The sequence below is a fragment of the Eriocheir sinensis genome, chromosome 62 (assembly GCF_024679095.1).
Source record: "Eriocheir sinensis breed Jianghai 21 chromosome 62, ASM2467909v1, whole genome shotgun sequence".
NCBI lineage: Eukaryota > Metazoa > Arthropoda > Malacostraca > Decapoda > Varunidae > Eriocheir > Eriocheir sinensis.
Genome location: NC_066570.1, coordinates 1,097,501 through 1,114,655, shown reverse-complemented (window position 1 = coordinate 1,114,655; position 17,155 = coordinate 1,097,501). Strand labels below are relative to the sequence as shown.

The 17,155-nt window shown below is 44.9% G+C and overlaps 1 protein-coding gene and 1 long non-coding RNA gene across 3 annotated transcripts; both read left to right on the top strand.

Annotated features, from left to right (window-relative positions):
- Positions 1-680: 680 nt before the first annotated feature.
- Positions 681-16,605, top strand: LOC126986596 (retinol dehydrogenase 11-like). Of its 2 annotated transcripts, none has more exons than XM_050842859.1 (10): positions 681-1,030; positions 2,106-2,351; positions 3,300-3,395; positions 4,078-4,189; positions 4,903-5,030; positions 6,676-6,758; positions 8,206-8,314; positions 8,973-9,082; positions 10,241-10,330; positions 14,379-16,605. In XM_050842859.1, the coding sequence occupies exons 1-10, from the start codon at positions 1,021-1,023 to the stop codon at positions 14,478-14,480; spliced, it is 1,086 nt and encodes a 361-aa protein (XP_050698816.1). In that variant the 5' UTR covers positions 681-1,020; the 3' UTR covers positions 14,481-16,605. The 2 variants fall into 2 exon arrangements, with proteins under 2 accessions (XP_050698816.1, XP_050698815.1); XM_050842858.1 differs by having other exon boundaries at positions 2,103-2,351.
- LOC126986597 (uncharacterized) lies at positions 1,047-1,724 on the top strand. The gene is made up of 2 exons (XR_007739834.1): positions 1,047-1,429; positions 1,526-1,724. It is a non-coding gene; the product is annotated as an uncharacterized LOC126986597 (long non-coding RNA).
- Positions 16,606-17,155: the final 550 nt, after the last annotated feature.

The window sequence follows — 17,155 nt, the reverse complement described above, 5'->3', positions numbered from 1 at the left end:
CCCCCAACAGCCAACACAAATATGCGTGTTATGCTCCTGTACGGGTCCCCTGCGTATTATTCCTCCAGATTCAGATCCAGGTCGAATGGTCTTTTGCAGTATCCTTTTATTGATTCGTTTTATATTCTTTTTATCTATTTATTATCTGTTTTATTCATTTTTTTATTTACCTAGTGTGTGTGTGTGTGTGTGTGTGTGTGTGTGTGTGTGTGTGTGTGTGTGTGTGTGTGTGTGTGTGTGTGTGTGTGTGTGTGTGTGTGTGTGTGTGTGTGTGTGTGTGTGTGTGTGTCCCTTTCATAACCCCTTGTCGCACTGTGGCACTAATGGCGCGGCGCTAAACTAAATGTGCCCCGAATGTTAACCCAAGATGTCTTTATGTTAACTTGCACTCACACGCCTGTACGACGCCTGAGTGATTTTTTAAACGTTCTGTCTATGGCGTCGGTAGGCTTTCTCGGTGGGGCCTGGTGGTCGGCAGAAGCCCGTCATGGCGCGGGCAAGTGTTTATAGTGGTGCCATCTTGCCTCCCCACCTGCACACACCTCACCTCGCCCTCACAGACACACACAGCAGCACGCCATGGTATGTTCTTATCTTTTCCGATCCCGTTAATTAACCATGCCGTGACCGCACATCAATCCATCACACGGGAGTTCACAGCATCGATAAGGCGAGATAAGAGCCGCGAGATAACACCACCAGCAACACCACCATCACCTCCACCACCACCCTCATAACACTGCACCTCATACGTGGACACTCTCGACCCTTAAGTGTCTGTGTGTTGTGTGTGTTGCCAGTCGAGTGTACACGGGAGATCAGCTGGACAGTAAAGAACAGAGACAAACAAACACTGCAGGAAAGAACGTTTGGTGTTTATTATACTTCGAGGACGTGTTTGCTTGTGCGTGTTTGTGTGTGTAGGAGAAAGGACTGTGAGGCTTTTGTTTTTCTTATTATTATTATTTTGAATTTCCTAAGGGATATTTGAAGATCGGTGAAAAAAATAAAACGTAAAATATGGATAGAGGTGAGTTGCATTTTTTTATTTGTTCTCAGTTCCGTTGTATTTACGTTGTGTGTGTGTGTGTGTGTGTGTGTGTGTGTGTGTGTGTGTGTGTGTGTGTGTGTGTGTGTGTTATTCCTTTTTTCGTTTGTTTTCCGTCATGCTTTCTTTTCCGTGTATGGGGCAATTTTGTGCATTTCCTGGAGTCTGGGGGTGGGGGGGGTTACCGTTCAAGAGGGAGGTAGATTACTATTTCAAGAGAAAGTTCAGTTATTCTCTATATTGGTGGCAGGAGGGCGACAAGGGGCAGGGGTTTAGCTACCGTTCGTTACACCACACCATGTGACGGAGATGAACACCGAGGTCACGCGCAGCTATATCGTGTGCCCCCAACTTCACCTTTACACCACACAAGGAAGGAAGGTCACACCACACTATGTGACGGAGATGAGCACCGAGGTCACGCGCAGCTATATCGTGTGCCCCCAACTTCACTTTTATACCACACAAGGAAGGAAGGTCAGATCCACCCTGCTTCATCTATACCAGACCGTTTCTTTATTGAGTTATCGGCCTCATCTCCTCAAGTTTCATTGTATACAAGGCGAACAAGCAGTACTAGACGGCTCTTCTGAAGTGGGCGTTAACCATGTATCTATCAGGCTCCCCTTGAACGGGTGGAGGCCGCGTCCGTTTTCTCTAGTATCTCTATCGAAAATTTACAGGGAATGGCAAAGGTAAGGGAAACTTATTAGGCTATAGGTGGCTTTCTGTCTTCCGCTTTTTCTAGTTTTGTTTTCTTTTTGTCTTTTTTTGTTTTTTTTCTTGATTTTACTTATCATTTTCCATTTTTCTTCGTCGTTTCAGCATCTCCGTCTCCGTCTTCATCTTCACCTTCTCCATCTACTTCATCTTCATCATCTTCATCATCTTCATTTTCACCTTCATCTTCATCTTCATCTTCACCTTCTACTTCATCTTCATCATCTTCATCATCTTCATCATCATCTTCATCTTCATCTTCACCATCTTCACCTTCGTCATCACCTTCACCATCATCACCACCACCACCACCCTCATCACCACTCTCTCCCAGCAGCAGCCACTATGCGAGGATGGCCAAACGTGGAGGTAACAATAGTCGAGGCGCAGACGGGGGTGTCGGGCTACATGGCTTGGGTCGCGGCCGTGGCTGTGTGGGCGACGGCGTGGGGCGTGGCGGTGGGCGTGGTGGGCGTGTCGGTGCTCATGGCCTACCTCCGCTACGCCAACACAAGAGCCCGCCCCTGCACCGCGCCGGACATGATGAAGGGGAAGACGGTGCTGGTGACGGCCAATGATGACGGTGAGGGAGTGGCTGAAGAAGGGGTATGGAAGGAAGTGGCTGAGGAAGGGGAGAGGGTATGGCAGGGGAGAGTAGGGGAATGGGAGAAGGGGAAGGGAGATGAATAAAGAGGAAAAGTTGGAAAGTTTCGTTTAGTCGGCGCAACATCTGTGGTCATATGCCGAAGAGAGACAGGAGGGGAAGGAATTATAGGAGACGGGATACAACCCCCGATTAATACCTGGTACCCATTCACTACTGGGTGGACAGGGGCGTATAGGGTATCGGAAATGAATAAAGAGGAAAGGAATGTTATTAGAGGAGATTAAGAAGTATAGAAAGATAGAGACAGACAAACATAGATAGATAGATAGATAGGTAGACAGACAGACAGATAGATGGTTAGGTAGATAGATAGATAGATAGACAAATGATTTACCACATTTACCACAAACAACATTTAAACCCTTTCTAGATAGAGCTATAACAGTTTGTTTTTTCACCACAAACAACACTCTGCGGTAAAGACACGGGCATCCCATCCACATCAGTCTAAGAGAGATGATTAGGCTGAAGTGAGCGATGCCGTCTCATTCGTCGAGGAAGCTGGTTTAGAACTCCGAGTGCAGTCCAAAAACAGCGATTTTATACTACTGGAGGTCATCGCGCACTACATAAACTAACGCCCCCACCCTTACTTCTGAGCCCTACTAGTCTAAGAGGCCCAGTAATGATAAGTGGCATACTAATGATTTCGTTCTGATATGCGGCTCACTTCAGCCCCCCCAAAAACTTGGTTCCAGCGGGTTGGTTACTGAACATATTAGGCTACACATTACAACCACAGATCCCGCAACACAAACAATACCAACAGCCAACAATGACAGGAAGGCTCCATGAATCACGACAGCCTCCATAACACCGCATCCCTAAACAGCCACATCACCCCAGGCATATGTTTTTCCACAGGTGGCGTCGGGGAGGAGGTGGCGCGGGACTTGGCTGGGCGTGGCGCTCGTGTGATGCTGGCGACACCCACGCTGGCGAGGGCGGAACGGCAGGCAGGTGAGAAAAGGGAGAGGGAAAGGTGATTGAGAAGGGAGAGAAGAGGGATTGAGTACAATGAGGAAAGGAAAGGGCGAGGAGCAAAGGATGAGAGGAATGAGAGAAGAGTGTGAGGAAAGAGTGAGGAGAAGGAGAAGGAAGTGAGAGAGAAGGACAGGTGAGGGAAAAGGTAAGGTAAAAGAGAAGGAAGGGAGAGCAGAGGAGGTTCAAAGAGTGCGGGAGGGAAAGGGTGAGGGAAAAGGAAGGTAGACAAGAGGGATAGGGGAGGAGAAATATACAGAAAGGAGATAATGGAAAGAGGGAGGCGTTGTGGGAGGGTGAGGGGAAGGCGAATAAAGGAAGAGGCAAAGGGAAGGCAAAGATAAGAGAGAATGAGGGAAAGCAACAAGAGAGTTAAAAGAGTGAAGGGGAGAGGTGAGAATCAGGTTACGGAGAGATAAGAGATAATGAGGAGAGAGATAAGAAAGAAGTAATGAGAAGGGAATAGTTATCTACTTCAAACACATATTATAAGTTATCTAACACTGTATAAAGTCGAAATCTGACCACTTATATAACAAACATCTAAACACGCATACAAACACAATAACCGGAGTGCATTAAACAGCTAAGGAGACAGTTCAGTGCATAGAATCAACCTCATTGCCTCCCTCCTTCACCCTTCCCGCCCCTTCCTGCCCAGCTGCCATCACGGCCTTCACCGGCAACGAGGAGGTGAAGGGATTGCAGCTGGACACTTCCTCCATGGCCTCCGTTAAGCAGTTCGGCAAGCAGTTCATTACCACGGAAAAGAGGTAATAAAAAGTTCAGTTCTAGGCTCAGTTGCAGGTCGCAGGTTCTGATTCAAGATCTAGTCAGACAGTCAGTGATAATCTAAGATGCGGTTCCAGTCCTGATTTCGTTATTTTTCCATCCAAGTTTTAATCTTAGCGCTTTTTTTTTTTATCCCAATCCCATTTCTTCCGTAGTAGCTTCATTCGCAGTCCAAGTTTTAATTCCACTCCGAGATTTCCGTCCAAGTTTTAATTCCACTCCGAGATTTCCGTCCAAGTTTCAATTCCACTCCGAGATTTCTGTACAAGTTTCAATTCCACTCCGAGATTTCCGTCCAAGTTTCAATTCCACTCCGAGATTCCCGTCCAAGTTTTAATTCCACTCCGAGATTCCCGTCCAAGTTTTAATTCCACTCCGAGATTTCCGTCCAAGTTTTAATTCCACTCCGAGATTTCCGTCCAGGTTTTAATTCCACTCCGAGATTTCCGTCCAAGTTTTAATTCCACTCCGAGATTCCCGTCCAAGTTTCAGTCCCAGTTACATTTTTTCCATCCACGTTTTAAGCCCGGTTCAACTTTTATTCCCAGTTCCAATTTTCCATTTGAGTTTTAATCCTTGCTTCACTTTTTTCGTCTAAGATTTAATCCCAGTCATTATCGCCCAAGTTTTAATCCCATTCCCAGTTGCAGTTAAAAATAGCAGTTATAACCAGTTCCCTTCACCCCTTCCCCAGGCTGGACGTGCTGGTGCTGGCGGCAGGGCGCGGCGCTCCCCCCAACAGGACCGAGACAGAGGAGGGCCTGGAGGTGACCCTGGCTACCAACCATCTGGGTCACTTCCTGCTCGTAAACCTCCTGCTGGGTGAGCCTTGTGTGTGTGTGAGTGTGTGGGTGTGTGTGAAGGAAGGGGGGGGGGGAGATATGAAAATAATAAAGAGAAAGCGATAATGAAGATAGAAAAAGTAATATTAAGGAAGATAGTAACGAGGAAAGGAAAAAAATAGAAAGCGAGATGAAAAAGAATATAAGGAGAATCAGTGTTATGAAGAGGTGTGTCCCTTCAGCATCTTCCTCAAAGTAGCCTGATAGAAAACTGCGGCGCATTCTTCATTTCCCAGTAAAGAACGAAATTTATCCTCCTTTCTCTCCATCCAATCAAGTCTGCCTCATTCACCCGTTCCAACAGCAACAATGGCGTGGGACAGAGCGCCGTTGAGCGGGACAGCACATCCATCACTAACTAATAACTTGCATCCATCACTGTCCTCACCTACGCTTGCTGGCCGAGACAAGCTCCTAGCATCCCACCGCTGCCACCATTTGAATATTCACTTCCCAGGGACGCGTATTCTCAAACATTTCGGGACTTCGGGACTTACCCACATTTGATAAAGCTTTTCTGGATGCTGCGGGTCCATCACTAACTAATAACTTGCATCCATCACTGTCCTCACCTACGCTTGCTGGCCGAGACAAGCTCCTCGTATCCCACCGCTGCCACCATTTGAATACTCACTTCCCAGGGACGCGTATTCTCAAACATTTCGGGACTTCGGGACTTACCCACCCACATTTGATAAAGCTTTTCTGGGTTCATTGCGTAGAAATCTTGCAAAAACTACCTCCAGAGACCTGAAACCACCCATGGGCATCCCTACAGCTTCTACGGGAGCTTCTATATAGATGTACTAAGGCGCCGAAACGTTTGAGAATATGGACCCAGGATATTGAATTAGGTCTCGCTAGTCTTCATCACGGTATAATAACGTGCATCCATCACTCGCCTCATGCGTTTGCTGGGTAAGACAAGCTCGTCGCGTACCACCGCTGACACCAATGGAATGCCGCCTAGCCGAGACAGTCAATTTATCACGACAAGCAGAGGGGTTTAGCTGGGATTGTGGGGATTGGCGAAAACATGCGCGCGATGAGACGGGAGGAACATTACCACTAAAAGGAATGGTTCAACGCGCAAATCTCGTTTTCTGCGTATCAACTCATCCTTTTTTCACATCCAAACACAGAAAGTAAGGGAAGGATAGGGAAAAGAGGGGGAAGAGAAGGAAAGAAAAGGAGGAAAGGTAAGAAAGGTAGGGGAAATAGGGAGAAAGAGGAGAAAGAGAGAAAGAAAAAGGAAGGAAGGAAAGAAGGTAGGAGAAAGGGAGATAAAAAGAAAAGGAGAGAGAATGGTGGTGAGCAAAGCAATAGTAGTAGTAGTAGTAGTAGTAGTAGTAGTAAAAAAGATAATGGTTATGATAATGATGCTGAAGAACTGAAGAGCTGAAGAATTATACTGAAAAAACTATAAATAATAATAATGATAATAATAATAATACCACGACTTACAATTTATTACTCCACATGCACGAAGATAGATACATAGATAGAGACATTGATATAGATACACATTCCACTGACCACAGCTTCATAATCAGCCTCCTCCCACTCTTCCTCTCTCTCCAAACACATGACACACAGGAACCTGACAATCCTACTACCCTCAACAGGTGTCTTGATGACGAGCAGCCCCAGTAGAGTGGTGGTGAAGGCGTCCTCAGCCCACTACATGCTCTCCTCCATCACTCCAAAGGTAAGTATTTGCATGGGTGGGGGAGTGGACCAGGAAGGGAAGGAACGGAGGAAATGACAGGTAGAAAACAGAAGAGTGAATGAAACAGAAAGGAAAGAAGCAATAGAAAAAATAATAAGAAAAGATAAACAATGGGAAAAGGAGTGAAGGAACAGTAAAAAAGAGGGAAATGATGAGTTGGATGAAAGAGCGAAGTGGGAATTAAGAAAAAGGGCAAGTGACATCAAAACAGAGAGAAAGGGAAGAAATACATGATAGAAAAGAGAAATAGGAATGAAGCAGGAAGGGAAGGAACAGCAGAAAAGAGGAAAAGGGAAGAATTAGATGAAAAAAAGCGAAGTGGGAATGAAACAGAAGGGAAGAAAAAAAACATCAAAAGAGGGAATGTAAAAAGAACTGGTTTAGAAGATAGTAATGATAAGGGATTAAATTAACAGAAAACAGAGAGAGGAAGAGAATTTGCAAAAGTGAGAGGAGGAGGAAGGAAGGAGAGGAACAGCAGGAAACAGAGAAGAAAGGATATATTTATTGAGGTTAATAGGAAAAAAAAATAAAAGGGAATCGAAAGAAAGAAGTCTTTGGAAAACGGAAATGGTTCAAAAGACGAGGTGAAATTAAATATAAAGACGAGTGAGAAAGAAAAATACTTGTGATAATTTAATAGAAAAGAACGAAATGAAATACGGTTAAGAGAGAATTGAATTAGCTTAAGAAATGAAGGGAACAGTGGAAATATCAGTGAGAGAGATAAACGAATATTATCTAATTACCTCATTACAACAATACGTCTGTGCTCACCCACTTAACAAGATGAAGAGAGAAGCAGAAAAAAAAAACACGAACAGTTCTCCGACACAAAGAAATATTAATACCCACATACATAATTCATACCAAAAAATCCTCTACCCCAATTAATGATCATAAAAAGACTCCCTTAACCTAATAATTCACACACACACACACGAAAAAAAAAACTTACATCAACAACATAATGAAAAAACTCACTCCCAAAAATGTATACCAAAGGAAAAATATAATTACTTTAGTCAATTAGAAAGAATCGGTGGGAGGAGCAAAAATGGGTAAAAAAGGAGAAAAAGAAAAAGAAGGAAGATAGGGAAGATAGGGGGAAGAGAAAGAAAGAGAAGGAGAAAGAAAAGGAGGAAAGGTAGAGGAAATAGAGAGAAAGAGGGGAGAGAGATAGAGAAAAAGGAAGGAAGGTAAGAAGGGAGGACAAAGGGAGAGAAAAAGAAAACGAAAAAAGAATGATGATGAGAAAAAAAGGAAGAACAGCAGAAAAAAAAAATGGAAATGATAGAGAAACAGAAAATGGAGAGGAGTCATTGAAAGCAGAAAAGGAAAAAAAAAATAAAAATAAAAATAAAATCTCACACACACTTTTCTTAATTGGCACTTTTCAATAACACGTTCCCTATTTTTTTCCCAGGACCTCAACTTCAAGAAGGGGGATTACGGGGCGCTGGCTGCCTATGCCCTCTCGCAGCTGTGCAACGCGTTCATGGCGACTAACCTGACAATTCTCACGGCTGGCTCAGGTGTGTGTGTGTGTGTGTGTGTGTGTGTGTGAGTCGGGGCTGGTGGGAGACGAGTGTGTACGTATGTGTGTGTTTAAGGGGAGGTGGCGGGGGATGTAGTTGTGTAGGGGGATAGGGGTGGGTGCTTGTGTAGATATGTGTGAGGGAGGATGGGTGTTTGTGTAAGTGTTTGTGTGTGGTGATAAGCGTCGTAGTGGTGATGTTGATAGTGTCTGTGGGGGTATGCTAGGCGTTAGGCGTGATGGTAGGATGGTAGTTACTGTATTTCAAGGGTACTGGTGTTGGTACAGGTGTAATGGTGGAATGACAGGTAAGGTAATAGTGTAATAGGTTAGACATTGATGTTATAGAGACAGGTAAATGTATGGTGGTATTGGTAGTATTGATGAAGGTAGAGTTTTGGATGATGTTAGATGAGGTGTAATGGTGTGGCAGGATAAGTAATAGTTGTGGCGTTGATTGTGAGGCAGGTAAAGATACGGTAGTGATGTTATAGGCGTGGTGATGTGGTGGTGGTGTGATAGGCAAGGTGGTAACAGTGTAATAGGAGTGACTGTGATGTTATAGGTATAGGTAAAGGTATGGCACTGATGTTATAGGTGTGATGATGTGGTGTTGATGTTATGGGTGATGATGATGATGAGATGGTGTGTTTCAGGTTTGGTGGTGAACAGCGCCTGCCCCGGACTGGTGCTGAGCGAGCCCTACCTCTCCCCCGGGGGCGTGATGGCCTGGCTGTATGACGCTGGGCTCTCCTTCGTGGGCAGGGTGAGTCAGGGAGGAAGGAGGAAGGAGGGTAGGGACAGTAGGGAAGGAGAAAGAAGAAGAAAAATGAAAAGGTAGAAATGTAAGAAAAGTAAGGGAAAGAGAGAAAGAAAAGGATAAAGAAAAGGAAAGATCAAGAAGGAGGAGGAGGAGGAGCAGGAGAGAAGGAAGTAAGGGTCGGAGAAAAGGGGAAAAAAAGCACAATGAGAGGAAATACACAATAGCGTCCCGCCTGCCGCGACAAAATTGGCAATATTCCAGACATCGCCGAGTGGCCTAAGACTACCCACATGCTATCCTGAAGATCATCTATCAATCCGGACTCGATTCTCTCTAAAATAGGATCAGAGATGAGCTCCAGGGGACAGAATGGGGCAAGCAAAATGGCACCACTATAAACACTTGTCTACGCCATTACGGGTTTGGCCGACCACCAGACCCCACTATAAAAAGCTTACCGGTGCCATAGGAGGATCGTAAAAAAAAGGAAAGCTGAGAGAAAGAATAAATATCGGCTTGGGAAGTAGATCACGCAACAATTTTTTTTTTCGTATATTATCTTCTATCATAAAGTATTCATCATATTTATTTAACCTCTCTCTCTCTCTCTCTCTCTCTCTCTCTCTCTCTCTCTCTCTCTCTCTCTGTTTTTCTCTGTTTTTCTCTGTTTTTCTCTGTTTCTCTCTGTTTTCTCTGTCTCTGTTTTTCTGTCTCTCTGTTTGTCTGTTTCTCTGTTTCTCTCTCTCTCTCTCTCTCTCTCTCTCTCTCTCTCTCTCTCTCTCTCTCTCTCTCTCTCTCTCTCTCACACAATGCATCATCACCTTCCTTGTTCACGCCCCTTCAAGCATTAATCTCTCTTCTTTTCACTTTATCCTTCCCGCGACGAGCACTTCCCTATCGCTTCGTCTCCCCTTTCGTCACTCGGTTAAAGTCTCGCCCTTATCTCTTTATGCTCGCCCTCCCCCTTGTCACTCGATGGCTTCCCGAACGCTTTATCTCTTCAGGGAAACGTGAATGCTACAGCGGCGGGCGAGTCGGTAAATAAATATGACTGGATAGTTTATGGTGATGGATGGAGGGTAGTGTGTGTGTGTGTGTGTGTGTGTGAGAGAGAGTCGCCCCACCTCACACCTCCCTCTCCTCCTCCCCTCCCACTGCTAGACCCCCGAGCAAGGCGCCCAGACACTGATCCACGCCGCCGTCAGCCGCCAGGGGGCCAGCATCTCCGGGGCCTTCTTCACCGACTGCGAGGTGAGAGAGAGAGAGAGAGAGAGAGAGAGAGAGAGAGAGAGAGAGAGAGAGAGAGAGATTTACATAGATTTACATAGAAAATCAGACCACACAGACCCCATGGTCCAGACTTGGTGGTCTGTCCTTAAACCTAAGTGATTTTACATTAATCAGAAGACTCCAAAACGTTGCATTTCTACTCTAGTTGATATTAAGTTGAAGGAAGTGACGGTCGAGCTTATTTTTGAAGGAGTCAATCGTGTTACACTGGACCACTGATGATGGGAGCTTATTCCATTCTCGCACTACAACGTTGGTGAAGAAAAATTTGGTGCAGTCTGAATTTACTTGTCTACATCTGAGTTTTACGCCATTGTTCCTCGTGCGCAAAGTGTCATCGATCATAAACAATGTTGATCTGTCTACATTCGTGAAACCATTAAGTATTTTAAAACATTCGATCAGTTTTCCTCGGAGGCGACGTTTCTCAAGAGAGAACATGTTAAGGGTAGAAAGCCTTTCTTCGTAGGATTTGTTGCGCAAGGAAGGGATAATTTTCGTTGCCCGACGCTGAACACCTTCTAATTTAGCAATATCCTTTGCATGGTGAGGAGACCAAAACTGTACCGCATATTCCAAGTGGGGTCTGACTAAACTGTTGTAGAGAGGGTGTATTACATCTTTAGTCTTAAATACAACGTTTCTTTTAATGAAGCCCAACATTCTGTTCGCTTTATTTGCTGCATCGATGCATTGCTGTGAGAATTTGAGGTTTGACGCGATTTTGACCCCCAAGTCCTTGACGCATTGAACGCTTTTGAGTTTAACGCCGCGCATTTCGTAATCAAACTTTTATTCCTCGTTCCAACTTGAAGGACCTGGCACTTGTCTACGTTAAAGGGCATCTCCCATCTATCCGACCAAGCTGAAATTTTGTGCAAATCCTCTTGGAGGCTTTGCCTGTCTTCGTCAGTGAGAACCGAGTTACCAATCTTTGTGTCGTCTGCAAATTTACTAATGCGGTTATTGAGTCCAACATCCACGTCGTTGATGTAAATAATGAAGAGCACTGGGCCAAGAACCGAGCCCTGAGGACGCCACTAGTGACAGGCGCCCACTCTGAGTTAAATCCGTCAATCACTACTCTTTGTTGTCTGTTGCTCAACCAATTCGCGATCCATTGGTTTACCTGACCGTCAATACCTATTTGTTTTAATTTGTAAAGTAATTTATGATGCGGACTTTATCAAACGCTTTCTGAAATCAAGATAGACTACGTCCAGTGATTTGGTTACGTCATAAACAGTGAAGAGGTCGTTATAAAAGGTTAATAGATTTGATAGGCAGGATCTTTTGTTTCGGAAGCCATGTTGTGAGTCCCCAATTAATGAGTGGCTTTCAAGGTAACTCACAATTTTGTCTCTAATTATGCCCTCAAGTAGCTTACCTACAACCGAAGTTAGACTAATGGGCCTGTAATTACCTGGTACTTTTTTGTCTCCTTTCTTAAAATCGGTGTCACGTTAGCCTTTTTCCAATCTGAAGGGACAATGCCTTGTCGCAAGGACATATTGAATACGGTTGTGAGGGAGGAGAGTATTTCGCTCTTTGTTTCTTTCAGCAGAGTTGGATATACTTTATCAGGTCCAGGACTTTTATTTGTTTTAAGTGATTTGAGGGCTTTAAGGACTTCATCGGGTTTTATTTCAAAGTTAGACAATGCATGCTCAGGATTTACATTAGTACTGGTGTTGGTGGTGGTGGTGGGAGGACTGTTATTATTAAACACCGAGGAAAAGTAATTATTTAATAGGTTTGCAACGTGTTGGCTGTCAGTCACTAGTGCACCGTCGCTGTTTATTAAAGGTCCAATTCCACTTCTGATCGCCTTTCTGTTGTTTATGTAACTGAAGAAGGATTTCGGATTATTTTTACAGTTGGCTGCAATATTTTCTTCATATCTACGCTTTGCCTGATGCACTAATCTTTTTACTCGTCGCCTTGCATCATTGTAAAGTCTAATGTTTTCGGGCGTGCTTTGGTCTTTCTTTAACCTGTAAGACAATTTTCTCCTTGACTGAGTGTTTAATTTCGCTATTAAACCAAGGTGGACTTTATTAGTGTTAATTCGCTTCTCGCACAAGGGGACAAATGTGTCCTGCTGAGTGAGTAAGTGATTTTAAAGTTTAGCCAGGCGTCCTCTGCATTGCCGTCATCTGATAGTTGCATATCTATTAGTTTTCGTCGGATTTCTACGAAGTTGGCTCTTTGAAATTGGGCACCTTAACTTTATTTTCAGTCACCGATGTTTGAGCTCTAATGTCAACGCGCACTAGTTTATGATCGCAGGAACCGAGGTGTTCTCCTACCGTGACATTACTGACTAGGTTATCTTGGGTCGCTATAACAAGGTCAAGTATGTTATTTTGTCGAGTTGGTTCAGAAACCATTTGGCTTAGATAATTTTCCTCTAGAAATTCGATCATTCTATGGGACTCACCTTCTGTACCCGACAGTGTCGCCCAGTCGATATGGTGGAGGTTAAAGTCTCCTAGTATCAGTGAGTCGCTGTTATTAAGTGACTGCCTTAAGACGCTGTACATTTCAAGATCGCCATCAAGTGATTGCCCCGGAGGCCTGTAAGTGACAGATATATTTAAATTGACTTTTGCAATGTTTACTCGCACGCACAAATGTTCAACGTTACTGTTTCTTGGTGTTTTGTCAGTAGGTTGCAAGTAGCTTTTGACAAAAAGGGCGACACCACCCCCTCTACGGTTTACACGATCATTGTTGAAGAATCTGTAGCCATCTATGTTATATTCGGAACTTAAATCAATATTAGTGGTGTCGATAAATGTTTCGGTTATAGCAATTACGTCAAAGTTTTCTGTCAGAGCAAGACATCGCAGTTCATCAAATTTGTTTCTTAGGCTACGCGCATTGAAACTAAGGACTCTTAGGTTATCTTGAAGCTTGGTAATAGAGTTACTGGAGGGTTCAATGTTACGAGTCTGTTGCGGTGTGAGGTGTCTATTTACACGGGCGGGATGGAAGGACGTGGCTGAGAGTCGTTTTTTGTTGTTCGGGCGTTACGTACGGCGAGAGAGAGAGAGAGAGAGAGAGAGAGAGAGAGAGAGATTGCCAACGTATGCTCTTCTTTGTTTCTACATATTAGATTTACACGGATTCAGTTCATTCAAGCTTCATAAGTAGATTTAAGGCACAGAGGAAGGTATATATAACTTCATTTGCTATAGGAAAGGAAGGATGTAGGGCGCACACACACACACACACACACACACACACACACACACACACACACAAACACACACACAAGTACGAGCATATTAAGCCAGGGCTACACGGAATAAGGTGTGTGTGTATGGGGGGGGGGGGTTAGGGGGTGAGGGAGAGAGGAACGGGGAGGGATGAAGGATGCGGGGGAGGGGGAAGACCCATTGGGAGATTGTCATTGGTGAGTGGAGGGGGGCTGGGGGTAAGTAAAAGAAGGGGGGTGAGGGGATTTAAAAGAGGGGGGGTGTTAAGAGGGGAGGGACAGGAGAGTGGGGTTTGGGGCAGGAGGTGGGGGAGGGAAGGAGTGAGGGGGGGGGGGGATTGGCTTAGCATAGTTTACTTGAGCAATAACCTGAAATACGTGTTTAATTCCGCTGGTATCGAGCAGAACACGAGCGATTTACGTCTACACACACACACACACACACACACACACACAATGATATAGCTACTGGTCTTGTATATATTCCTAACACATTGCAGCTTATTGGCCCGGGAAAACAGTTGTATGAAGAGAGAAACAGCTTAATTGTAAGTTTGCCCTCGTGTTACTTCGGTTTATCGGCAGTGGGACGCGAGGAGTACAGACGCAGAGAGAGTTACCATTCTCAGATATTCCTTACACACTGCAGGATGTATTTACTGTTTCTCTCGCTTCGTTCTTCATTTACAGTACGAAAAACATACCTACTCTAACCTAACAACGATGCTCCTTTCTCCTCTCCTCCCTCTCCTTAACCTAACCTGTCTCGTCTTGGCTGGTCTGCCGCAGGAGACGAAGCTGACGGGTCTGGCCGCGGACGCTGGGCTAGCCAAGAAGGTGTGGGAGGTGAGCGAGGGGCTGGTGGGTCTCCTGCCGCAAGACCACGAATAACAGACCCCCCGCTCCCCCAACACCGTGCCTAAGGAGTTTCGGATCTTACACCTGTGCTACTGTGTGCCGATCAACGAATACCTATGCGTGACAAGCCCCCAGACCACCGTTCTCAACCCCTTCGTCCCAGGTCATTGTTGGCGTTATCTTTCATTAGACTAGTCCCTGCTGTCCCATGCTGTTAAGCCCCTAGACCACCATTCGCTATATAACACGTAACATTATCTTCCATTCGACTACTGCTTGCTATTATCCCTCGCTAAGCACCTAGACCACTATTGTCAGTCCCCTTCGCTCTATAACAAGTAATATTATCTTCCATTCCACGACTGCTTGGTATTATCCCTCGCTAAGCACCTAGACCACTATTGTCAGTCCCCTTCGCTCTATAACAAGTAATATTATCTTCCATTCCACGACTGCTCGCTATTATCCCTCGCTAAGCCCCTAGACCACTATTGTCAGTCCCCTTCGCTCTATAACAAGTAACATTATCTTCCATTCGACTACTGCTTGCTATTATCCCTCGCTAACCCCCTAGACCACTATTGTCAGTCCCCTTCGCTCTATAACAAGTAACATTATCTTCCATTCCAAGACTGCTCGCTATTATCCCTCGCTAAGCCCCAAGACCACTATTGTCAGTCCCCTTCGCTCTATAACAAGTAATATTATCTTCCATTCCACGACTGCTCGCTATTATCCCTCGCTAAGCACCTAGACCACTATTGTCAGTCCCCTTCGCTCTATAACAAGCAATATTATCTTCCATTCTCCTTTCCCTATTTCCAGACCACCATTACTATCATCCCCAATTCGATTACTGCCTACTGTCCTTGTTCCTTAGATCACTATTATCAGCCCCCTTCGTTCCTGACCACTGTGGCTGTTATCTTCTATGCCGCTATTATTACTAGACCCAATCTCAGTTCCCTCACCCCCATTTGACTACTGCGTGTTCTCCCCTGCTAAGCCCCTAAATCTCCATTATATCAGCCATCTTTCCCTCATTCCATTACTGCTTGCTTTTATCACTTGCTCAGCCCCTAGACCACCATTATAAGCCCCCATTTCCCCATTCGACTGCTGCTTCTTGTCTCCTGAGGCCCCTATTCCTCAGCCCATCACTGTCTTTCTCCTTGTTCCGTATCACCAAGGCCATCCTCTCCCTTCCGCCGGTCTCTCAGTCTTCATTAGTCTACACAAGGTTCTTTATAAGCTCTCCATCTTATTGTAAAAGTGTTATTGGGAGGGAGTTTTGCAGAGTGAATTCAGTGACAGGAGCTTCCACTTCAAGAAAACCTATTGCTGTTTAGAGAGAATATAATACTATTCTATGTCTATTGCGACCGCCACATAGATCATTATTACAGATGAAAATAATCTCAATGTTTGCGAAGATCTTTATACGAGGTGACTGTATGGTTAGTTAATGGTCAACTGGGGTTACCGACGCAAAGGAAAAAACTATTAGGCCTACACGAGAGGATCATTGTTAGGGTGCTGGGCTCACATTCACCGCGCCATGGACAACGTCGGTTCGAATCCCCACGCCACCACCTGGGATTTTTCAGTCACCGCCGAGTGGCCGAAGTGATAGCGTACTGGACCCACATTCGCCGCGTGATGGACGACGCGGGTTCGAATCCTCACGCTACCACTCGGATTTTTCGGCCACCGCCGAGTGGCTTAAAACTACCCACATGCTGTCCTGAAGACCACCCATCAACCCGGACTCTAGAGGAAGCCGTCCAAGCGAATCAAGTACGAGTTCCGGGGGGCAGCATGAGCCAATGCAAGATGGCGCCACTATAAACACTCGCCTGCGCCAGAACGGGCTGGGCCGACCATCAGGCCCCACCTGGAAGAAGCCTTGGGCCGACCATCAGGCCCCACCGGGAAGACGCCTACCGACGCAATAGGCAACAACGTAAAAAAAAAACAAAAAAAACAAAAAAAACATGCTGTCCAGAAGACCACCCATCAGCCCGGAGTCAAGAAGAAACCGTCCAAGTGAATCAAGAATGAGTTCCGGGGGGCAGCATGAGCCAAGCATAACTTGCGCCACTATAAAAATTGCCTGCGCCATGACGGGCTTGGGCAGACCACCAGGCCCCTGAAGAAAGCCTACCAGCGCTATAGGCGGAGATGTAAAAAATAAAAAAGATGTCCAAAGTGGATTTTTTTTTTTTTTTTTTTTTTTGCAAAGGTAGTGTTAGTTATGCCAGGCTCTCGATGCAAAGAATTTTAGGAGTCCATTGCTGAAGAGGATTAGCACAAAGTGAAAGTATTATTACTCTTAATAAGTGGATATATATTATGAGAGGATCAAAGTACAGAATAGCTGTTGATAGTATTGCTTCTCTTAATGAAAGGCAAAGATGAAATAAGAGGATTTGTACTGGAAAATAAGAATGATTACTTTAACTCATGTAAGGCCACGAGTTGAAAGAATACCTATTGCTTTTTTCTAATTAAAGCTTCTTATTGTTTATGTGTTGTTGTTTTTGTTTTAGGTTGTTGTTGCAGTAGTAGTAGTTGTTGTTGTTGTTGTTGTTGTTGTTGTTGTTGTTGTTAATATTGATAATGACTTTCGTGCCAGAACTAAAAAGGGTGTTTACATTTTTACGCTGTGTGGGGAAACCAATTTTTTTTTCCAATAGTCGACCGTCAGG